Source organism: Barbus barbus (assembly GCF_936440315.1).
Source record: "Barbus barbus genome assembly, chromosome: 4".
NCBI classification, from domain to species: domain Eukaryota; kingdom Metazoa; phylum Chordata; class Actinopteri; order Cypriniformes; family Cyprinidae; genus Barbus; species Barbus barbus.
Window position 1 is genome coordinate 8,690,406 of NC_136732.1, and position 26,492 is coordinate 8,716,897.

Here is a 26,492-nt window from a genome sequence, read left to right on the forward strand (position 1 = left end):
TAGAGATTAATGGAGTTAGGATACAAGCCCATCTCGTCTGTCAAGAGTTTAGTGACGGTCTGGAGCCAGACTGGTCCTGAGGTCACACAATGAAGAGCTTTCCCTCCTCGTATTCATGTTTCCTGTTTAACCACCAACTGTATGGTGGTGAAATTCGCTCAAGTGTTTGTTCTTGTCTGTTTACAGGTCTAAAAAATTCACTAGCAAAGAAAAGGCTGTTTTGGTTTTCCCAGACGTTCGTTTTCCCAATGGAAAACTGCCTCAAGAACAGAATCTCTCTGTCAGAAGACCTTAACATGTAGAAATGTGTTTTAGCGAGGGGAGGGAAGCTTTCTTAAAATTGTTAAGCTGTAAGAAATTAAACATTCTCATGGAAAAGGTCATTTTCAGTATGTATGGAAGTCAGTGCCATGACAGATTGAATCGATTTGATTGTATCATAGTAACAAAGCTGAAAATGATCAACATTTAGCTCATGTATGAGTGTCCTTTCCTAAACAATTCCACCCTGTTCCTGTCAGCTTGAGTCATTTCCTATTTGGACAAATTGTGTTCATATTTAGTGAATTACTGGTCAGATTCTACATTATCACCACTTATGGCACATATATTTTTAGATTCCTGAAGTTCTTTAATAGCAGCTGTGAAATAAGAGGAAATGATAATATAACTAATGCCTTTATTTATTTAACTTTGCAACTTGGCACATTAATACAAAATGCTAATACTAAAGAAAACTTTTCAAAAGGTGAAATATGAGACATCAGTCTGTCTTTGTTTAACTAACTTGCCATAAATTTATCACATTTGGGAGAATACTGAATACCAAAATACCATAATATAGGTATTTCAAATTTCAAAATCTGGTTTATGCCACATTTCTGTTTCAGTGTCGTTTTGTTAGGGCACTGCCTGCTTCAGCAAATCTCTGATGTGTAAATAAACCTTTAGTAAAAGATCAGAAGATATTTAGCTAAACTGAGTGGAGGACAGATGCAGAGACAGCTCATAGGCTCTCTGAAAAACTGAAACATTCAGTCACTTTATTTTAAGGTTAAATTCTTGCTATTAACAAACCATTAAATATGGATTTTGCCTCAATAATCTCCTAATTTGCTGCTTATTAATAGTTAGTAAGGTAGTTGGTAAGTTTAGGTATTGGGTAGGATTAGGGATGAATGCAGAATATGTGCTTTATAAGCACTAATAAACAGCCAATATGTTAACAACAGGCATGATAGTTGATAGTGAGAATTGGTCCCTCTACTAGACATGCAGCTAAAACATTTAGAGCTGGAGCTGAATGAATGATTCACCCCAGTTCTTCATTACCTGAATGTCGTCCAGCAGCTCCTGCTTTCGCCGGCGGATGTTTTCCAGCTCTTTCTGCTCCTCAGGCGTGAGGTCGTCAGGCACTGAGGACAAGAAAAATAAAAACATTTAAAAAAACTGTCAGTGTTGTCGTGCAGATATTACAAGCTAACAGGGTGATATGGTAAATCAACACAGCAGCGACATACACACATCAATCGTCAACATATTACTGTAAAGAAACAACAACCAGGGTTGTTTCCTTTCCACGGTTCAACATTGTGATGCATTATAATACTGTAATTGGATGAAGAGGAGGTTGAGTAGGTAAGCGTAAGCTGCTCCAAACATGCAAGAGAGAGTAAAAAAAGCACAGTGGCATAAAAGAGTAAACAAAAAGACCTGCAAATACCTGCAGATGTCCTCAAGAGGCTCAAACAGATGCAAATGATAATGCACAAATCAATAAAAATCAGCAGACCAGCAAACTTGCCTAAATTATGCCTTCAGCATCACAGAAACAGGCTTATTGCTCTCTAGCCAGACGCTACAGTGTCCTCACAAACTTTCATTCACCATGTGACTGCTAGATCTCACTCACAGTATCCTCCTGTAGCCATGGCAATCCATCACTGTTTCGAAACCCATCTGTGAGGGTGCCGAAAACCACTCATTTCACAGCAGATAATCCCTCTGAAACATTCAGTTACGACTGAAATTAAAGGGATCATACAGTGATTTTTCCAACTGTAACAAATAAAAGCTTTCATCACAATCCATCAAAATCATTAAGTAAAACTTAAACTGCAAAATAATCTGCTCATACTTGGTTGACACACTCTAAAAACCTCCAAAACATTGGCATAATCACCCTAAAAAGTGTATGACCCTACAAACACCATCCCAAATTATGAAAAAAAAACATGTGACAAATTTTGCACAGAATAAATGAAAGCTGATTTGAAAAGAAACTTAATTTAACCATGTAAAAACCCTTGTAAGTTCTCAGAGTCTGAGGGAAAGACATGATGAACCACTTCACATACACACTGCTGTATTCTGACTCCTGTACTGACGCAGTCTGATTATGGAAAACCCCTCAAAATCATGCAAGTTACAGACACAGAAACATCACAGTTCTGTTTTCTTCAGCAATGAACAATGAAATGAGATGAAGAGAGAGCTCAGTGTTTGCTTTTCTCAAAAAACCCACATGAGGAGCATGATTTCACTGTAATGCCACAGGAGGACTGGTTTCCCACACAGGTTCTTTCCCTCCACTGCCTAAACATCTCCTGGAGTTTTTTTCCTTGGCACAACCGCCTCGGACTTGCTCACTAGGGGCTGTAAGATGTAAATGCACGACTTCCTGAAAAGATGCCTTTAAAAATGAAATTACTTAACATGAATTAAGAGCGATGTAGCATAGCTACAAAACTGATAAGAGAGTCAATCTCAAATTTTAGGGCTACGGGATCAGATCAGGTCTCAAATTATTAGTAATTTCAGTGGAGTCGTCAGGCTGGTAATCAGAATCACCCACACTTGCTACAACATCCCACACACATGAACCCACACACACAGCTAAAGTGTCAAGAGTCACAAACAAAACCAGTCATCTCTCGCTCTTTCTGTCCCTATCCATCTTATTTTGCAATGCAAAAGTAAACCATTTTCTGTCAATGTGCAAGTCATTCAACTCCAGGTAAATAACTAGAAGAACAACTACAGTAAATGGTAAAACTATTGGCGCTACTTAAAGGTGATAGTTAATAAAATATAAGAAATACCATTATGCAATATAAAGCAGACAGCTAAAATTATTGTACATTAGAAACAAGTTACAAACAGCTGCGGTGTGTCTATATTGCTCAAATACCATTGACTAAGCATTTTCCTAAGTATTTTCTTAACTAAGCAGCTTCCAATGGTAAAGACTAATACAGGGTAATTATTCTATCATCTCAACTATATTTTTTCAAGCAGTGCTGGCTTTAATTTGTGTTTTTATGTTATGTCTAAATTGGCTGATTGATTAAACACTGATTACACTAGCTTAATTTTAACTGTAAACAACAATATTTTCAATATGTAAACAGCGACTTTATTATTTGGCAGAAGAATTGTTAATACTGATTATTATGTTTAATCAATTTAATTGTTTTTGTACATTGGTGCATTTAGTATCATATTTTAGCAGCATTGGTATTATTTGGTAGCAGTGTTTTTAGGTTTTATTAGATGCCAGATAAATATCGGTCTGTTTTAGAAAAATATGGAATAGGATGAAAATAAACATTATGGCATAAAATAAACCTAAAAGCATTTTCATTAGTGGTCCCAGAGTTTTGGAACCCAGTGTAGCCTATATTCTCAGATGCGCTTAAAATAGTGATTGCGTATGAATATAAAAGTGCCAAAACTCGTGTCTCACACACCCATGTTCTGTGTTTGTGAAACACAGCTCAGCTGGTTTGATCAGGGTATTATCCAGAACATGCTCTTCTGCTTATTCATTGACCTGGTTTATCATGGGCTTTTCGCTGACATATTTAGTGTGCATGCTCACATCTCTCCTCTGAGTTCTGCTGCTGACAGCAGCAGGAGTTTTTATTGACCTGTTTGTGCGGTCCTTATTTAAGGCCGGAACAGTGAAGAGTGTTTTGCTCTGATTAGTCGCTAAAGCAGCTCTACAGTTGTTCAGAGTGAATGGAAGGGTGGAGACCTTTCTAATGGGCACAGGCACCATAACCCAGCAAAGAAAACCGCAATTACCGAGAGCCTCTTGACATAAACAAGCCCTTGAAGACCCAGCCCAATTTCCATCTTGTCAGAATTGGCACACACTTATTTTCCATCCAGAACCACCGGAGAACTCTCCTCTCAAAGTCAGGAAATTAATACTCGAGGATCTCCTCTCTTGGATCTAACCCAGTTTAGCCTGTGCCTATGGGAGCCCAAGGCTCTACGGTAAAATAAAAAAGGCCATAAATAAGCCCAAGTGCTCTGAATTTAATATGTAATGAATGAGCTGCAGAAACTGCAGAGACATACAACCTCTCCAGGGCTCCAAACTGCGACTAAAATGGTCGCATTTGCGACCAAAAATATTAATTTGCGAGTGAAGTTTTTGCTGAGGTCGCCACTGGCGACTATATATAATTTGCATGAAAGGACTTTTTTCCCGATTGTTTTGCGCTCACATCTTTTGTTATGTTCACGTATTAAACTTACATAAGACGATGCGCATCAAAGTTTTACTGGAAAAGAGTTTCAAACAGTCCTCGTCTCTGCCGCACACAGTCTGCTGAACGCAGTGAGAGAGACCTGAAAGGTGATAATATAAACACCAGTATGCCGCGTCCACACGGTCCGTGTATACGTCCGGATCGCGCGAGCGGAGAGTATCGCACTTAATGCTCAGGCGCGAACTCTTTAGCACCTCAGTTAAAGCAGCAAGTGAACCCATTATATATTTCGATTTACTACTATAGTATGAAATGAACATGATCAAAAGGTAGGCAATAAGAAAGCCTATAGTACAACTTACTGAAATGTTTTATGTAAAAGCTCATGTTTCAAACTGAGGAAATGTATAAAGCTTGTAAACATTGCATTGTAATACATTTACCTCAGAATAACCACTCAGTGTCCATAAACTCATCAGTCAGCTAGAAAAATAACTATAAAGAGGAGCGTTATGGGTGATTCTCTGAATTGGGTGCCTTTTGGGTCATACCTTTTTTTTTTTATATACCTTAAATAGTTATATTTCTGATCATTTCATGTGATAGTGGATTAGTCAAACCTTTAAGAAAATACATTTTCCCACCTCAGGCATGAAATTCTAATCGATATCGAGTGTTTTTTCTTACTGAAAGTTGTTTTGGAGTTCAACCCCGTCACAGACCACTTGGACCCTGTTTAAATATGATTTAAAAAGATTTTCAAGTAAATTTTTGTAGAAGCTTTTCAATGAGATGTCCCTTGTTTGATATCATTTATTGCATGTAGAATTTTATTTTTAAATACTCACCATTTGAATACCAAATCAGGTCATGAAAACTGCATCTAACATTGGTCTTCATATCTTATCACAAAATATGCATTAACATTAGGATTTAATTAGGCTTTCATATTTTTTCCGACTGTCCTGTAAATTCTGCACACAGCAAAACAAACATTGACCTAATTTGTCTTCTTATCACGAAAATATTAATAAAAACTGTCAAATAACAGGGTTGAACTCTGCATAACGGGGTTGAAAATGATAACAGGGTTGAAGTGATGATCATTATTTCAATATAGTATGGATTTCTTACCTGTAAAATTAATGATATCACATTCAATAACATTTTATTTTATTAAAGTTGGCAAAAACAAACAAACATTTTAGTAAGTATTTAACATTAAATCAAAAGCATTAAGCATTAATTAATCACTAACATCAATCGATCTTTCCATTTGGAAATATTGAACATAAAATACCATAATTGATTATTTCTGACAGTTCACATTACAATACAACAAGTCTACAATTGAGTAATCTACTAAGAAGTGTCAAACTTTCAACCCTGTCACAACGATTCAACCCTGTTATAATAAAAAATGTGACGGGGTTGAATGTGACGGGGTTGAAGTTTTTGGCTAACAGTAGCTAAAACAGTTAGCTTAGCTAAGACAGTAGCACCACGTGGCATTTAGGACATCATAAAATTTTAATGTTTTGCAAAACTATTATTTAATTCTTCTTAAACCGTTGTTTACTATCATTTAGTCATATAACAGAGTTGAAATGTTGAGCCTGACAATCTTAATCTGACAGTGAAAAACATGAAATATAGGTAAGAAAAGATACTGGCAAGTGCCTTTCTTTGCAGCATGTTCTTCAAGAGACTTGTGTGATGTCACTGCCTGGATGTGATGCCACAGGGATTGATCCATTATTTTTATAGGGGGGTAAATAATATGGCGTGACGGGGTTGAAAACAAACTGGAGGACGTGTATAAATATTGCAATTTCATATATAATTAATGCATTTTTTTATATATATATATATATATATATATATATATATATATATATATATATATATATATATATATATATATATATATATATATATATATATATATATATATATATATATATTTTAGTTTAAGTAGACCAACATATGATTATATTAGCAGCAACATTTTGGTATAAATTGCACTTTTTATTTGTTTGATATTCAATGAAAATGTAATGATGGTTAGTGAGGACATGCAAACATGCTTGTTGTCTACTACTTAGGCAACCCATTATATTTAAATTAAAATAAAAAAAAAGCAATTGTGTTGCATTATAATGCAAAGGCACCTGGTTCTATTAATTGACAGCGTTAAAATGCATTTTGTGATTTCCTTCAATTGAAAATCTTTGAAGTAAGTTTGGGGGACTTGAAGGGCACCCAATTCAGAGAATCACCCTTTTGCTATATTTATGCGCTGTTGCATATTAATATTTTTACTTATTGTGTTGTACATGATTCAACTCCTCCTATAAAATTGCATTTTACTAATGAAGAAAAACAGACTGAATGTGTGAAAGACGTGACAACATTTATAGGATGCACTGCACTCAGTGGCCAAGTGATGCTTATGGTCCATGATATTGGTACAGATTCTGTGTAACGAACAATTCTTTGTGACTGTATATTTCAAGTTGTAAAAGAAATTTAATTCACACTTTAAGTGAACCTTAGTCCCCCGGTCGACCTGATCATCTACAAGATGGATTAAAATGCTGATAAAGCCTAGAAAAGATAAGACATAAACACATGACAAAATGATTGAAATGTTAAAATAGGGGGTAAAAATAAAATGATAATAATAAAATAAACCACTTTTATTCTGTGGCACCTAAAAAAATAATTTGGCGCCTAAGTTTTTCTTTTATAGGAGCCAATGGCTCCTTACTCGATTTTTTTGTCTGGAGCCCTGCTCTCCAAGTGATCCTGGTTTTATTCCTGATCATTGTAGGAACCTACAGTAACACTAACAGAATTACATTGCTAAGGCAACAGACATCTACTGGATAATGACAGTAGATGCTGACAGACATTTGTCTCAGGAATTGGAGCAAGGACAGTTGTACAACCCACCAACTCAGGACCAGAAAGTAGAATGTTCCAGAAGGTTCTTCTCCAAAATCAGGACACAAGCTGTCAGTCCCTCAGGACTTATCTCTTGGCAACACAAGGGAGACTGTCCCAACAAGCGTGCAGTGATTCACTTTGAAAGAATGTGCTGAATGGCAGCATGGTGGCTTAGTAGGGAGAATTGAAACATCACAACAAGAAAGTCCCTGGTTCGAATCCCTACTGTGTGGAGTTTGCAAGGTTTTTTTCCAGGTGCTTTGGTTTCCCCCATAATCCAAAGACATTTTAACACTGTGATAGACTGGCTGTGCATCCAGGGTGTTTCCCTGCCTGAGAGCACCCCTGCAATCCTATATAGTACAAGTGGTTTGGAAAACAAATGGATGGAATGCGGTAAATGTCTACTTACTTGCTGGCTAAGTGGAATACTGAAGTAATGGCTTAAGAGCTTTCTAACCTTGCGTAGACGGTAACTACTAGTTCAAGGCCTAGAAACTTAGCAAGGACATTGCTAAAATAGTCCATGTGACATCAGTGGTTCAACTGTAATTTTACGAAGCTACGGAAATACTTTTTGGGTGCAAAGAAAACAAAAATAATGACTTTATTCAACAATTTGTTCTCCTCCGGTTCAGTCTTCAATGTGCATTCACGAGAGTACCACGATCCACGCATGTCATAAAGTCATCATTTTTGTTTTCTTTGCACACAAAAAGTATTCTCATAGCTTCATAAAATTAAGACTGAACAAATGATGTCACATGGACTATTTTAGCAATGTCCTTATTACCTTTGTGGGCCTTGAACATGTTCAGAGGATGAATGAAGGTCTTATGGGTTTGGAACGACATGAGGGTGAGTAATTAATAACAGAATGTTTTGGTGAACTATCCCATTTACACTGTCTCTGCATTTATCTGTCTTTATTTCTCAAATACAGCTGATTCCCTGCATAGTGTCTTCAATAGAACTGCTTGGTTTTAAGTCTCTGTAAAGGGGCCACTGTCCCGCCAGCCTGTAAACATTACACATTTAGCCTACTCAAAAAAAACTGTTCATCACCCAAAGACACGTCTGTGTTTCCGTGTGTTTATTTGCTAGGTCTGAATAAGAGTTTTACCCCTTTCCCAATCGAGGTCTCTTTAAAATTGTACTATTGAGTCCAAACTGTGAAACATTTGCCTAATCAGTGTGAATACCTCTGTTAATACTAGCGGCAGCTCTTTACCATGTTAGAAATACAACAACTCAGGAATTGAATGTGCCAAATATTATCTTGTTTTTATCTCTTTGGTTGTACTTCCAAAGCATAACACATAGAATGGCCTTTGCAAAGGTACTGACACATACCTGACCTCTGGTAGCATGACCCTAAGAGACTGAAGTACTAAGAAACACATTCACTGCATGTATAGGGTCATTGTTCAAGGCACTGACCTCACTTTAATGGAGCGGGGACCAGTTCTGACCTGCTGAAAAATACAGAGTCCAGCATTTCCAAGGGCCGCGTGGGACTGCTTGGCAGACGAACACAGAAGCAGTGGGCAGATCATTGATGACTGAACTCCATAAAGCCACCACTGCAACTATCCTCTGGATAAATGAGACAATACCTTTCTTCACAGCCCTTTTCTGCCTGAGTTTAGCTACAACGAGGATTGTTTCAGAAATCTCCTGACAAAACATACCTGCAATATTTTTACATATTACAACATACCTGTCGACCACATATTTTCTGTCCTTACATTCTTCATCTGAACATGATGAGTGTAATTAGTACTCATACAACTCCTCACAGACATGCAATAACTCTTGTGGATGGATGAAATGAAGCTAATGGTTGGTCAGTGACTGCTAGACGCAGCAGGAATGGAACAGATGACTGCGATGCGAAGCATGTGCCACTAACCTCACATGCTCAATAGAGACTGAGATAACGGCTGAGAGTTTACTCGAGTCCACAAATGATCCTTCTGAATGCAATCAGGCCACTCAATATATAACAGTACATATTACAGACACTCACATTCATTTAACAGCAAAGAAAATGTAACGTCATACATGAAGCATCACAAAGTCTCAACATTTCCAAAAACCCAGCCAAGTACAGCCATTTAAGTATTAAAGCAAACTGACCCAGTTCTGCAATTTTTAGTGAAAGCAATCCGTCGTTCTGATATCCGTCCACTTCTGTTCACTCTCTCTTCTTCTTCATTTTCCAAGTTAGCAACACAACCACAGATAAACTCAACCCAGACTACATATCCAGGTAAGAAGCGGCAGTCAAGTGTTTAGAACGGCAGAGAGAGCAAACCGAGGAACAGGAAGACACATTTCACATTCTGCTGAAGTCCGTGTAGACACTCCTCTCCTCTCCATCCCACATTCTGTCTCTCTCTCTCTCTCCTCCCTCCTCTCTTAGACATCATGCCATCACAAACAAGGAAGCCCCATCTAGTGGTCATTATCTAGTCTTTCTTGCAGATGTTCACTCCTAATTTGCTCACCCCATTTTTTTCTAGGTCAAGCAGATACACAGGCCACAAGAGGGATCCCTTTACGTGGCCCAAGTTATATCAGCCAAAGGATAAAGAGAACAATGAGTTTTTTTAATAATGTTTAATTTATAATTTAGTCTCATATTGTCATTCTGGTCCACATAGCACATTCCTCATTAAACTCTCAGGACATAAAATCTGGCCAACCACAGTTTTGGTTGATTTAGGTGTAATATCACAACTGTTGAATCATTTGCAAAGCTGCATTATCTTGGTGTGTGAAGTGCTGTGTTCATATGACGAGGCCAAGCAGGGGAGGAAATGTCATCGGTCTCACTCAAGCCAATGAGTCGCATTCACGTCACTCACACAGACTAGTTGTAGTGTAAATGTAATGCTGATGTAGTTCAAACAGAGCATGGCACTATCAATGTTAAGGTCATGGGTTTAATTTCTATGCAAGCCCCTACAAATGTATTTGGACACTAAAATCGATCATGATTTCAATGGTAAAAGACCATAACAATTCTATGGTAAAAACATGTGTTAACACTTTAGAATAGGGAACACTTATTCACTATTAACTACGACTTCTCCCTCAATAAATTCCTAATTTGCTGCTTATTAATAGTTATTAAGTTTAGGTATTGTATAGGATTAGGGATGTAGAATAAAATCATGTAGAATAAGGCATTAATATGTGCTTAATTACTACTAATAAATGGCTAATATTCTAGTAATTTGCATGCTAATAAGCTACTAGTTAAGAGACCCTAAAATAAAGTGTTACCAAATATGTTAATTGGTTAATGGTAAGTTCCCTTACTCTATACAGTGAAAAACTATAATATGTGACCCTGGACCACAAAGCCAGTCTTAATTGTCAATTCGTCAATAAAGAAGCTTTCCATTGATGTATGGTTTGTTAGGATAGGACAATACTTGCAAATAAATCAAAATATTGAGAAAATTGTCTTTAAAGTTGTCCAAATGAAGTTTTTATATATTTACGCTAATAAATTTACAATATATCTTCATGGAACATGATCTTTACTTAATATCCTAATGATTTCTGGCATAAAAGAAAAATCTATCATTTTGACCCATACAATGTATTTTTGGCTATTGCTACAAATATACCCCAGCGACTTAAGACTGGTTTTGTGCTCCAGGGTCACATATATCAAATGGAACATTCCATGTAATTTTACAGTAAAATACTGGTACGTTTACAGTTTTTAGCAGCGTGAGTTTCTTATTAAGTGTCTAAGTTTCTTATTAGTTATGCGCATGTTATGTAACATCTTATGATGTTACATTAATGTTTATTGCAGTAAGTTACATAAGTTTTGTTTTATATTTGTGTATTTGACACAGAGCACCTTCTATTTATTAGAATTTACCTTGTGGCTATTTAAAGCTACTTGTGATGAATTTTGATTAATCGTATGGCTTTTTCTTTACCGTTTGGGTTTTTAAGGTAGTTGCCAATGCCAATATATTATAAAAGTAAAAACAGATTTGGTAATTTGGTATATAATAAAATTTATGAATCAGTTACCAAATTTGTTTTTTACAGTAAATTTCTGGTAACTACAGCTGCTTTGTTTTTTAGTGTATAACATCAAATTAGTGCTGTCAAACGATTAATTGCGATTAATCATGATTAATCGCATCCAAAATAGTTTTTGTTGACATACGATATGTGTGTGGAATATATGTAAACATCTTCTTTGTGAAATATCTTATTCAGGTCAGTACTAAATAAACAATAACATGCATTTTGTATGATCCCTCTTATTTTGGTAAAATAATTAACATTTTGCAGATTCTGAAAGGTGTATGTAAAGATTCGACTTCAACTGTACATGCATGTGTGTGTCTTTATATATACATAATAAATATACACAACACACACATAACTTATGTAAACAAAAAAAAATTACATTTTCGAAGCGATTAATCGCGAGTAATCACATAATCGTTCAACATTTTTTTAATAGTACAAATGTAAAATGTGTTCATGTCAACATCATTTTTTTTTTTTTAGTTTTCTCTTTACATCTCTCCATTTGTGGGCCTACTGTATGTAGCTCATCTATGCTGATAAACTTAATATGAGCATGATCAATATGACTCATCAAGGCCTGAGATCATCTTTAAATGTGTTTTCCTGGAATCCGTCAGCTTCAGTATGTCCTGAGCACCTCTTAAATCAGTGGAGGGCAGAACTCCAGAGAGATGACACATTTCTGTGTCATACACACTCTTATGAGCGAGTGAAAGCCAGGGAATCAGTGCAGCAGACATAAGCCAAAAATAACACGAACAACAATAACAGAGTGTTTCAAGCTGTGTATGAAGAATGTAGACTAACTTATTTTTATCATTAGCCTAGTTAAACAATCATGGGGCACTGGAGGATTTTGCTGCAGATCTGATGTGCGATCTGTGAAGGGGAGCCCGGAGCAGACGGGCCGCTGTGCTGAGCAAACATCCTGAAGCTCTGCAGAGTTAACATCCTGCCGTTTATATGAACAAATGAAAGCGTACAGGAGAAATCTGATGAGCAAACACCACATATGAATGAGACGGTGATCCTTTCGATCTGATAGTGACAATTACCATGGGAAATGTTTAGCAATTATTCACAAAATTTCTTAATATTACATTTTTGCACATATTCTACATGACCATATTCTACATCCCTAATCCTACCTAAGACCTAAACTTAAAAACTACCTTACTAACTATAAGCAGCAAATTAGCATTTTATTGAGGCAAACGTCATAGTTAATGGTTTGTTTATAGCGAGAATTGGACCTTAAAATAAAGTGTGACCAATTTTTTTCAGTCATGAAGAGGTAGGCTATTTAGCCTCTGGTTTTTAAACCATGTCTAAAGGGATAGTTCAACTATAAATGAAAATTATGTCAAACAGAATGTCCAAAATATCCACTTTGATTGTAAAAAGAAAAGCAGCATGAACATCCGGTGAAAGTGAACCAGTGGGTTTCAGGTCTGAGCTTTATGTAGGCCAGTTAAACTGGTAAAAACCACCATCCAAAAGTTTTGGAGGGGTCCAGCACTGCTATTACATGCATCAAAATCACAGACAATAACAACTTAAATCTGAAACGCATAGAAGTAAACACCTTAAATTTCATTACTATTTCCTCTCTCACCAAAGTAAACTTGTGCTCAAACGTACACGGATGTGTTATTCACACAATATCATGAATGAACTCTATGACATTTTGAAATTTTAATACCCATCCTAATAACCATCCAATAGGCTACATCCACAGAAATGTGTTTTTTTATAAACTGAAGGATGAATGGTTGGATTTATTTAAAATGCCAGTCAAGAGCATATCCCATTTGCTGTGCATGTAGCCTAAATGCACCACTATAAACATCTATGTCCTGTATATGATAACACCGAAACACTGTCAACAACCCACATGCCCTTCACTTGCTTAACACAGCACCTAACCCACACATGACAGGAAGTCGCGTGACCACAGCGGTCACACAGAAAATCAACAGCGCACAGACAGGAAACTGAGCAGAGCTGAGCTGAGAAAATAAAAATCAATACCAACCAACTTTACAATGCTCAACTAACTAATAATATTAGTCAGCACTGCATTTCCCACGATCCTCAGCAGCAATAAGTTTTAAAAGGCAGTGAGATGAAGGCTTCTTCCTGCCAGGGTTCAGTTTAAGGTGACATTTCCTGTCAAATCTCTTTCTCAAGTGGCGGTTTAGACAGCACACACCCCTAACTATGGGAAAGAGCTCTAACCAGGCATACTTTTCAACACCCAGCCATGTTGCAATACGTAATTACAAGTATTCAAGTATAAAAATTCATGTAAACATGTTGTTCAAACTTTGGAATCTGAAAAATATGGATATATAATAACTGATGATCTGTTAACCCATATATTTAAAAAAAGACAAATATAAACACCAATCCATATTTCACGTATATTTTTTTTTTATTAAAAAGTAGAAATATGTGAGAAAAAGTGCCGTGCACTGTAAAAAAAAAAAAAAAAAAGGCAACCAGCTTCAGCAGATTTTTGAGTTCTCTCAACTTATTTTTGTAGGATATTCTCAACTTTTTGTTGTATAAACTTAAAACAACAAGTTGAGAAAACTCAAAAATCTGCTGAAGCTGGTTGCCTTAAAATTTTAAGTTGTTTTTTACAGTGTGAGGTGGAGTTACATTCACATTTAGGCCTATTCATTTAGCAATAATTATAATTATTAGTATGCTTCGGGATCAAACATAATTTTATGAAAGCTTAAGAAACTGGCATCTTCCATGTTTACGGGTTTATACAAATATAAATGCTTCTTTAGAAGTGGATATGATAAAGGCTCAATCTTCTTGATATTTTTTAATCATATCCAGTATATAATTTTATTTGTACAGTTTGGTATGAGATTCTTTGAAGCATGTAAACAAGAAATGCTCAAGCAAATTTGCATGTTGTGGTTTGTGACCGAGCCAAAATGAATTCTGTTTCTTTCTTTGTGGCCGTTTCTTGGAACACTTGCAAAGTGAAGAATATTTGTACGCTGATAGTCAAAAGTCTGGCTATGCGAGATAGCGACATCAGCATTCTCCTAGAAAGCATCCCAACCCCCTTCACTAAACCCAGACAGCTGAGCCACATTCCTCACCATCAACAAGTGTTACAAACACATGACTGCAGCACGTTCCAATATACTGTTAAACGTCCAGAAAACAAAACAAGCAGGGAATTCAAAGAGAAATTCTATATTTCATGCATTCAGTGGTATGCTGATATTGCCTCAGACTTCAGGTGTCTGGACAAGTTGCAGCCTGTCTGAGTCACACTAGGAAGACAGACAACTTAAACATTACAGATAAATATGCAGGAAAGATAGAAGAGTCCGAATTAGTAGAAGTGAGGGCATACACGCATGCAAAAACAAACTTTCTACAGTAATAAAGCACAAGTAACAGAAAGTCGAGGCATTTGCACGATTAGAGAATAAATAAGAGGATCATGGAACAATAAAACACATTCAGCAAGGCTTTCTTTCACAACATAACTGCATACTCAACTAAGAAAGATGATGGACAGTTCACATGTTGTCTACTGCACTCATTCTCAATAATCGACTAATGGGTTTTGACTTCCCTCAATGGACTTGTTTGGTGTTTAGTTATGAGCATGTGAACTAAAGTTAAATGTGTTTGTTTGTGATATTTAGTCAAACATGCCGCTTGAGAACCTTTAAATAAGACCATAATATTTATTTATTTGAAGCTATAGTTTGTTCCCAAATAAAACTAAATAAAAAACACATATTAATGTCAGCTTCTAAAGGAGTTAAAGCGCTGAATAGTGAAAACGTCAACTGATTGTTAAAGCATCTCAAAACACAGACAAACAGCGCTGATTATTCAAAGCGCGTGTTTTTATGACGAATAAAGGAAAGAAAGTAGCAGCTGCTGGTCTTCAGTCACTCACCGACACCGTCCTCGGATTTCAGCACCATCGTGTCCCTCGATACCGTCAATAAATCAACACACAGCTCAAAATATCTCGCTTTACTTCTACAACTCAACTTTACCGTCAACTTTCGACAACAGATTCGGGTGTTTCACATAATAGTCGAGAGCGGAAGGGCGTTCGTCCGTGAACAGGGGAGTGTCTTTAACCCTAACCGGCCAATCCCGAGAGTTTACCGAGACCGAGAGCACAAGCACTGATCCTACACCGCTCCCGACACCGGCCGTGTCTCAAATCCCGAGAGTTTACCGAGACCGAGAGCACAAGCGACTGATCCGACACCGGCCGTGTCTCAAATCCCGGATCCATCACTCACTGCCTACAATAAAGCGCGTGAACAGGGTCAGATTTACTCAGATTACCAATAAACGCTCAGATTCCAGCATGAATGCAAATTAAATTAATCTTGTATTTGTAAATATGACAAATTTTTAAACAATTAAATAAATGTGACATAGCTACAGTAGGCTAATTTGGCTCACTTTTACACCGACAGCTTGTGTGATCCTTGAGAAAATGCCACCTTTCCTCATATATGAGCCTATTCAATTTCAAACAACAAATTTGCAAAATTAACAGAAGAGTTTAGGCCTGCTCTGACTACTTTTTGTCAAATGTCTGACATTTTTTTAACTCCTATAATTTCAACTAAATCTCTCATAGGATAATATTGCACATTTCTACCAATAAACTAAATTAAATACAGAACATAAATTATATACAGAACATAAACAACACCTTTACTCTGAGCACTTTTAAATGGATGAAAGTGTTTTACAGCTATGTTTATGGTAGCTTTGTTATGGTTATTATCACTATGTCTGTCGTCACATTTCGGGAGTGACTTAGTAGTAGGTACACCCAAAAAATAATAATAATAATTTAGGAGATTCACTTGTGTTTGTCACTCCCTAAACTTCAGAGTGTGTTCTGCCATTGACAGCCACACCAACAGCAGTCCTCATAAACTCCTCATGACAGACTACATCACACTCATGGCTGATTCTGAGCTACGTAATTAACAAGTTCTCACTTCAATAAGCACAAAACTACTTTGGAGGGTTTTGAGATGTTCTAATTGAGAGCTTGCATATGATTCCCTAAAATGCTGTTTAAGTAGGCAGCTTACTAGGGTTTGAGACAAAGCCGCAGTATTGAGTTTCGCCTCCACACCCTGTGCTGACTGTGAGGAGTGTGTGTAGGTGGGGGCAGGGAGAGTGAATGACGAACACAGACAGAGAACATGTGTGTGTGTGCGTGTGTGTGTGTGTGTGTGTGTGTGTGTGGCCCTGAGCCGAGAGCAACATAAGACAGATAATCGGCACCTGATCGGCTATTAAAACTAGTGTACACTCTGCAGAATGCTCCCTTTTTATACCTGTTTTATAGGTGTACTTGTATGTAACATGGCCATAATATTGCACATTTCTACCAATAAGCTAAATTAAACAATGTTAATAAATGAAGGGTGTGCACTACAAAACTAGAAGATTTACAGCGAAAACAGTTTCTTTAATTATGTAAGATTTAAGTCACAAAACAGTTAATGATGTTCTGGAGAAACACACCACACCTGTTGGCTATCCATTTAAGTTTGGGTTTGGATATATAATTGGAAACATGTCACTTTTTTTCTTGTTTATTGTAATATAGTTTCATACTTCTAGCCACTGTGATGAGTACAGAGATTAGTGTACTAAATAATCAAGTTGCCACGGCCCATTTGAGATAAAATCTAAAGTCTTTGTAGCCAGACACTCATGCATGTTGAGCTGAGAGGAGTATTATGTTTCACAATAAATAAAAACATAACAATGATGGAGGGGAGCTCTTTAGTGTTTTCAGGAACAGAAACTGAGGAAAAAAGTAAAGGAAGAGGAAAAGCCTGTGTTTTAGTGTGTACTTACCTGTAAACAAAGAAGTACACTTTAGTGTGAGTACTTATTATGGAAATAATATACTTTAAAAGAATATACTCAAGCGTGAAATGAATGTTAATTGCAATTAAATACATTTATTATAGTTCACATTTATATTAAATGCAATTATTTGAACTTAAGACTGCTTATTTTTACCCACTTAAGTAGGACTTAAGTACATACACTGTAAAAAAGTTGAGCCAACTTAAAATTTTAAGGCAACCAGCTTCAGCAGATTTTTGAGTTTTCTCAACTTGTTGTTTTAAGTTTATACAACAAAAAGTTGAGAATCTCCTACAAAAATAAGTTGAGAGAACTCAAAAATCTGCTGAAGCTGGTTGCCTTAAAATTTTAAGTTGGCTCAACTTTTTTTTTTTTTTTTTTACAGTGTATATGCAATTTCATAATTGCTTATAATGTCATTGAGAAATGCTAAAAGTGTACTGTTGAATGTACTGATAAGCATTTACAGTAAACTAAACTGTAATTTCTATTGAAACTTGTATTTACTATGATTAAGTTGCAATTTAGTACATTTAAAATTAAATGTAACATAAAATATCACACTGCAATTAATTATAATCAAGTGTTTTAAATGTGATTTAGTAGCCTATTAGTCAACACATCAAAACAAGTGTACTTTTTTCAGAGAGATTATTTAAATATAATTATTTAAAAGGTAGACTGAGATAAATATAATTGCATACAATTAAATTGTACTTTGAAGTACAGTACATGTGCACATTTGATACAATCGAGCACACTTATTTTTCACAAGGGCTAGTGAGCATTCCTGTCTAGTTGAACAAATATCCCAGCCGTGTCCCAGTCTAACAATGCGTCCTCTGTCCAGCGGTGCTGTACTGCATATGAAGAATGTATTCCGAGTGCGTCAACTGACCTACATACATCAATTATACAAGACAAGAAATCCTTGTTTTTGGATGTCAGGTCAGTTTTACAATAAGCGAACTTTCAGATTCTTATGCAATAAAGAATTATGCACTCCATTCAACAAACAAATTAGATGTCTAGATATGTGGGCTGAAAATCTGATTTATGTAAATATTATGTAAAAGTCAAATTGACATATGATTTGTTGCTAAGGTTTCCATGCCTACTGCTATTGTGTAAAACGCATGTGCTGTAAATACCAGTTTCTGAGTAAAATTCCAGATTACACATTTTCTGAAGAAAATGGACAAATGGAGCCATCTGTGTTTCACCCATTTTATCTTTCACAAAATTAATATTGCATATTTGAGCTCTTAGCTAAGTCTAGCACACCTCTCCTCAATGAGTCACATGATCATGAGTCAAGATTATGAGTCAAGTTAATTCTTAGGTTAAAGGCTTGTATACTAGCAACCTATTTAAAAAACAAACACAAAAAAACAGCATGTTCAGAAATCTACAGGATTCCTCTACTCGACCAAATGCATGCTCTCAAACTGCTTTGTAAATGTGATTTTTGGCTTGTTATCATAGCAGCCCAAGCATAGCTATTTGTGGAATGTTGTTTTTCCTTGTATTGTTTCTCAAGGCAGTGTCGGGAACGCTGGAATGTGGCTGTGGGAACGAGGGCCAGCTATGTCATGAACGCTCTCACACAGATCGAATCCAGCATATGCCAGCAATCAGACGACCATTACAAAGCACACAGATAAACAGGCCCTACTGCCAAACAGCTGACAGTAGACATTGACTTCTATGGTATTTTTTTTATTATTTTTTATGGAAGCCAGTGGCTCGGCTCATATTAACTGTTTGATTTCCAACATTATTCAAAATATAGTCTTTTGTGCTCAATCTTGAACAAAAAAAACCTTCTATATTAAAAAAGCAAATATTTTCAATTGTCAATTTTGATTTCATGTTGACAAGGACAAACATTTCAGTGAATCCCATTTGACATTGAAGCTTGCAAAGATGCTATGATCAGGCAAAAAATCTGCTCCAAGAGAAATGCACTGAGTGACCTCTGCTGGCTCTTATTAGAAACTAATAGCACAGCACATAATATCAGATCCAGCCTCAAAGAAGCTTGAGAAACAGAGAATGAAACACAGGTATTGCAAGTCATAATAAAGTGAAGTGACATACTGCCAAGTATGGTGACCCATACTCGGAATTCGTGCTCTGCATTTATCCCATCCAAAGTGCACACACACAGCAGTGAACACACACACACACACACCGTGAACATACACCCGGAGCAGTGGGCAGCCATTTATGCTGCGGCGCCCGGGGAGCAGTTGGGGGTTCGGTGCCCACCTCAGTCGTGGTATTGAGGGTAGAGAGAGCGCTGGACATTCACTCCCCCACCTACAATCCCTGCCGGCCCGAGACTCGAACCCGCAACCTTTGGATTACGAGTCCGACTCTCTAACCATTAGACCACGACTTCCTCATGTATATTTTTGCCATATTTCATTAGCCTACAGTAAATTTCATAACTCATGTTGAATGCTGATAGGAAATCAATTTGAATTAAGGTTATTTTGTGGCCATAAGAGCTTCAGTAATCCACTAAATCCTGGATTTGGCTCTCCAGCTCTCCTCTCAGTTTCTGACCTTGCTGGAGAGATTAAAGTGGTGGGCATTTCTTGGCAAGGGCCCCACAGCGACACAATGTCCCACTTTAGCACATAGACCCCACACACATATTACATATCTACTGTCAAAAAAAATTCCTCCATTTCTTACCTTATGAGACAAAGTTTGATTCAATTTTTTTTTTCAATCGCTGGTCTTACATGCAGGTGAATATTTCAGCATCTAGTGGAAAACCTCCCCAGAAGAGTTTGCTTCTGTTATACAGCAGCAGCAAAGGAAGGGATTACTCATTTTTCTCCTCATACCATTGAAATTAAATGTTCATCAAGACACAAAAGGTCAGGCTCTGGTGTTAACTGATGATGATGGGGTCTGGCTCACTGTTCCAGTTCCTCCCAAAGGTGTTCAGTGTGGCAGACGGCCAACATAGCACATCTTCAAGCACTGTTTATCACTGGACCGTGCAGGCTCATGACTTGAATGAACAAATTATTAGAAGAGTACATATTTATCATACACTTGTGAAAAAGAAGTTAGTTTAACTGTATTGAATGTGCACTTGTATAGCGTACTTCAAAATTTAGAAGAAGCCTATATTTTAAAAAGCTGGACTTGAAATTCAGTGAAAAATATAGCTGCAAGCAGCAACAGTGGCTAAGTGAAGAGCTAAGCGTGCGATGGAGCATCAGACCAACTGCAACAATTAGTGGTTAAAGACATTTTAGGTTATTATAGTCAAAATGCCTAAAAAACACACAAATACAGTCACTGGAAATACAATTTAATTGCTTATCACTTTTGACCAATAAGTGGCACTTTTAACCAACTATTATGATGTGATTAGTGTGAGATGACAATGACATAACGGCCCGGTTTCACAGACAGGGCTTAGACTAAACCAGGATTAGGCCATAGTTAAATTACGACATTTAAGTAATTTTTATTAATGTACTTAGAAAAAAACATTACTGGTGTGTATCTTGAGACAAAACAAAGGCACTGATATGTTTTAAGATCAATCAGTGCAAGTCTCTTTCAGTTTAAACAGCTCAGACTTACATTTTAAGGCTGTTTTTTGTGATACCAGGGGAAAATGTTTGGTGTGATATGCCAAAAAGTTGCAGCTTCAGAATCAGCTTGGGATCATGCCAACTATTTCACTGATGAGTTATTCAAAATCGGTTTGGTCAATCAGAAAGCTTTTTTGTCTGCATGGTCTGAAGATGATCTGAGCTGATTTTAGTGAATATTAGACAAGAATATTATACATGTAATGGTATCAATGTTCTCAGAATCATCCAAAGAATCTTTCAGTTTCATTAAAATAAGCAGGCAGTGCTGTTCTGCTGTTTATGATTTGAACAAACTGTTCAGAAGTTATTAACAAAAAGAGCCATTTTTCTTATCTCCTAACCTGTGTCAAAACACTGCATGTAGTCTCAGGTGATGCTTATGATGACGTACCAAGTTTGATCAGAATCTCGTAGATTACAATTTGCACCTAGAGAGATGTTCTGTTACTTCCTCTACAGTCAAAAATGTGGGTGTTATATTAGACAGCAACTTGTCTTTTAAAAATCATATTTCCCAAGTTACAAAAACAGCATTCTTTCATCTTAGAAACATTGCCAAGCTTCGAAACATGCTGTTTCTGATGCAGAAAAGCTAATTCATGCATTCATGACCTGGACTAATGCACCTGCACCTTTAATAAACAAGTTACAGATAGTCCAAAATGCAGCTGCTAAAGTCCTTATTACCAGCTCAAGAAAATATGATCATATTGCCCCAATTTTACCGTCTCTGCACTGGCTTCCTACTAAGTTCTGTATCAGTTACAAAATATTACTACTTACTTTTAAGGCCCTAAATGGTTTAGCTCCTGCGTACCTAACTAGTCTTCTATCACACTTCAACCCATCCCGCTCCCTAAGGTCGCAAAACTCTGGACTCTTGGTGGTTTCTAGGATAGCAAAGTCCACTAAAGGAGGTAGAGCTTTTTCACATTTGGCTCCCAAACTCTGGAATAGCCTTCCTGATAACATTCAGGGTTCAGACACACTCTCTCTGTTTAAATCTAGATTAAAGACACATCTCTTTAGCCAAGCATTCCCATAATGCATCTCATAACCGTTGTACTTCAGTTACATCTGATCAAATGCATATTTTCATTCTTTTGCTTGGGTTGAACACATCATCTTTGCTTAGCTGGAACAGCAGCTACGCTAATTTTATTAACATCCCGTGGTAACTAGGAATTACAGAAGCTTCAGTCTGAATCCAACCCTTAAATGATCTGAGATGACCGAACACCTGAGATGATGCCAACCCCTCAGAAGACCTCAGATGATGCCAACCCTCAGACAACATACAAAACTACCAATTTTTGCTATAAGTTTGATCGCAACATATAATCATTGCAGATAGTGTTCATCCTCAGCTTGATTTTTACTGTACATTTCTGACATATGGACATCAACTTGAGATAGTCACCACTGATAAGCTATTACTAAATATAAAATAGCCTTGATGCTGGCATGGCATGGAATAAGAGGAAAAATTATATTTGCTTCTATAGAAGCATATGGTTCAAAAGTTATTATATAAACATAAGTGCAAGTTTGAGCTCTTGGTGGCGCTAGAGGGTTTAAGTTAGAGAATCCAAATTTGCTGCAGTTAATGATGAGACTGTCCTCTATCTGTGTGCCATACTTCACAACTTTCCCACAAGCGGTTCTATGGGCTACCATAGACTCAAGAGCGGAAGAAGAAAAAGAAGAAGAGATACAAGAGGTACAGTACTTAGCTCCTAATGAAACTCAAGGCCACTTAAGTGTATAGATTTACTTAGATGTTTCTTAGACTTAGTGCACACTCTTAGAGCACCTTGTAATAATGTCAAAAATAAACGTTTTACTTTAAAATACATTTTAAATCACTCTTTTAATATTCTTTTGTCATATTTTTAAGAAATACACATGATTAGATGTGTTGAATAATATACTAAAGCCCATGTTAAGTACTTGATTACAATAGTAAAAAACTGAAAGTTAATATATTTTAAATTGCAACTTCATTATTATGCATAATTACAAAATATTTATAGAAATTACATAAAACTGTTTTAGTTAACCAAAAATGCTTTTCAGTACATTCAGAAGCATTTCAAACATAATAAAACTAATTATGGAATTACAATATTAATGTTATAATGTGCTTAAATCCTACTTAAGTGGGTAAAAAACACTCAATAGTTGAATATTAGTTTAATATTGCATTTAATGTAAGTTTCAATTAAAATACATTTTCATATGTTAATAAAAACAAGCAACATTGATCGAAAACATTACATTTACGTTAAATTTAATTATATTTATTTAAAGTATATTATTTCCATAGCAACTACTCTTTTTAAAAGTATACTAAAGTGTATTTATCAGATTTTACCAAATTTGTGGCACACATTTACACTCTCTCTCCCCCTAACAGTCTCATGTATTAAGACATGATAATCTTCTCTATTGAGCACAGTGTGACAAAATCTAAAACAGCTGACAAATGCAACAACATGCATCTTAAATCTAGAATGTCCACCTCTTCCACAACCCTCTGTGTTTTTCCAGCAGTCAGAGTAATGAGCCCTTGTCTTCATCTGTTCCCAGAGTTCTCCAGCTGTCTCCAACCAAAAATCTAAACGTAAGGAACAATTTCCATGTCACACAGTGGACAGAAGCCATAATTTCAAAGCACCTGCTCTGAACTGAAATGCACAGGGATTTAATTAGAGTGATATAAATCTCCCATAATCATCAGGAGCGATTAAAGCAAATGGGATTCATTTCACATTTTCATCACACTCACTGTGCCAATTAGCTGGAGGTTGTCATGTTTTTGGAGGAAACATTCACAGAATATCATTGGACTGGAGGAAAAGCGAAAGCGAAATTAAGGCCTTGTCAAGTGTAAACTCATAAAATGGACTAGTTAGTTCACTTTAGCCATGATAAGAAGGAGACAATTTATTTTAAACAGTTACATCAATTCAGCTATGACTAAGTGTATGAAATTGTGATCCAGCCATTAGATGAGTCATGCAAGGCTTTCTGACAGCATTCACACTTTAGTTCAAACTCACTGCCGTCATTTGTTTAATTTGGGAGGGTGATAAAGCTGATGGAGTCGCAGAGTTTAGCAACATGAACTCACATGAACTGTAACACCGCCAGATGACGACATTTACGAACAAAGCTCTATTTCCCAACACAACAGGAGCAAATCCCCTGTGGTCCTCTGTACATTTACATCACATAACTACAAACCAGAATATTCAAGTTCACAAATTCCTGTCCCATAAACACCCTCTTCCTGGACACAGTCTTTCTTCTGACTCAACATAGTGACAAAATCCTAGAATCTCTTCCTTAATCTGACAGCCTCGAGAACATGCTAACTGGAAATAACCCTGGGTCAATGTCAGCCCACCAAATACCTACTGCATGCAATAAATCTGGACCTTTTGAAAAACGCTGTTTTTCTTTACCGCTGTGAGACCCTGTGTAATTAATTTCCACATTCCTGGTGAGTACTACAACCAAACCCTCAATTCTGAAGTGAGTTCCACCTGAACTAATTTGAGACATAGAAAAGGGAAGCACAAGGATAGCTTTACCAGGTAACATTACTAATGTTACAGAAAAGCAGAAGTGCCAGTATTGGTATTTCCTGATAAGCAAATACATTAAAGAGACATACAAATCCAGTCAGATTTGTTTACATCATTATAGTGGATTGAGTAGTTCAACTCTTCATAAGTGCATACTTGAATTTTCATCCTCATGATGCACTAGCTTGTTGGTTTGGTTAGTGGCTTGCAACTTTTTTTATTTTAATTTTCTGAAATGCCTAACATAGTAAAGGAATGGGAAAATGCTTACACAATCATTTACCAGTCCATTTTTTTTAAATCTGGTTGCATAAAGTAACAGCACGATTGCTAAGCAGTAGTAATGGGTTAACCAGAGAATCAATAAAAAACTCGTTTAAAAATTGATTAAGATTACAATGCTCTAAAAGATTAGACAGCTCTTACCTGAAAGACTCCTTGGTAACGTTGGACACAAGAAAGCTTGAAAACTGGACACACACAATTCACTAACACTCCCCATGATCTCAGGATGAAGGTTTTTCTGCTCTGTGTTTGTGGTTTTTCTCCCTTCCCCAATTTCAGCATGCGGGTCAAGCTACGCACACCCCAACCAGTCTGGTTGTCATGTCTCAGTGTCTCGCAGCGTTTGCTCTGTAGTCCATGGGTCTCGTCCTCTTCCTCTTTAAGTCGTCATATGTGTGTGTGCGTTTTCGCCTTGCTTGATAATCTCAACTTCTCTTTGACACTTTCAGTACTTCACAGTGCAATTTGCGTGTTTGTTTCCTCTTTCTCAACTTGCTGTAAAAACTGTAATGCTTCTGTTCCCCACTCACTGCTAATAATCTCTCGCTCCACTTCTCTGCTCCTAATCTGCCTCTTTCTCTCACACACACTGACTCTTAGATCCTCTGAAGTCTGCACACACAAACACAAAGGAAAAAATGCAAAAGGACAAACACCAATGTAATTGTGCCTGTTATTCTAAAGCCTGTACATTTTTAAATCAAGAATTTAGAATTGATCACATGTACATTCTAGACTCACATTTCTGTCGTCCTATGAATAGTTAATTCATGAACAACTCATTAATGCACATTGAAATGACTTTCCTAGGTCATGTGGGCTACTGGATAATCATAACTAATAGAAAAATGCCCATTTGCTTTAGCAAAATCCAAAGTTCAGACATAAAACTCTAGATGGCGCAGTCCGATAGGTCAAACTCAATCTGGCACAACGACATCATTATCACATGATGCAGCTGATTGGTCCAATAAGCTCGCTGCTCAACATTCAAATACTTGTCTAATGCTTGCCAGGAGTCGCAGCACACTTCAGAAACCCTCCTCCTTCACCAGCTCCACCTGTATAGATATGTATAACATGCATGAAACTGCTCTGTAGCATATGTTTTATGTGCAGCAGCAGTATTTTTTACATGCTCACAGCAGCATGTTGTGGATGTATTGGCAGCAGAAAGTTTCAGTGCAAATCAGATCGATTCACATACATTACATATGACAAAAAGTGCATTCAGTTCTGGTTCCATTTTGATTGGCAATGCCTATTTTTGCCACCCAATCATTTATCAATATAAAATTAAGTTCCGCCCCACATTTCTTCTTCATTTTAAATATACTATAAATACATCATATTATGAAAGTACAATTATTTTTTACATTATTTTTAAATATGTATTTAATGTTTAGTGTTGTAACATATGTTGTACACATTCAGTTTCTTTCTGTTAAATGTATAAAATTGTGTACTTTCTGTTGTCTTTTCCAACTATATCCATGAGGTTGACATTGATCTTATATTACGTGAACAAAACAACTCACTTACCAACAGCCCCAATTCACTCCTCC

At 36.6% G+C, this 26,492-nt stretch overlaps 1 protein-coding gene across 4 annotated transcripts in view; it reads right to left on the bottom strand.

Annotated features, from left to right (window-relative positions):
• LOC306868950 (cytohesin-1-like) overlaps positions 1 to 25,144 on the bottom strand; it is a gene marked incomplete at its 5' end in the record, with an annotated part of 39,683 nt that extends 14,539 nt beyond the window's left edge. Inside the window, 2 exons of one of the 4 annotated variants that reach the window (XM_079415434.1) lie at positions 1,333 to 1,415; positions 25,069 to 25,144. In XM_079415434.1, coding sequence (XP_079271560.1) covers positions 1,333 to 1,415; positions 25,069 to 25,144 — 159 coding nt within the window. Of the gene's footprint in view, positions 1 to 1,332; positions 1,416 to 1,912; positions 2,024 to 9,587; positions 9,637 to 15,462; positions 15,737 to 25,068 lie in introns of those variants that run through there. The other 3 variants (XM_079415435.1, XM_079415437.1, XM_079415436.1) reach the window with 3 other exon arrangements.
• Positions 25,145 to 26,492: the final 1,348 nt, after the last annotated feature.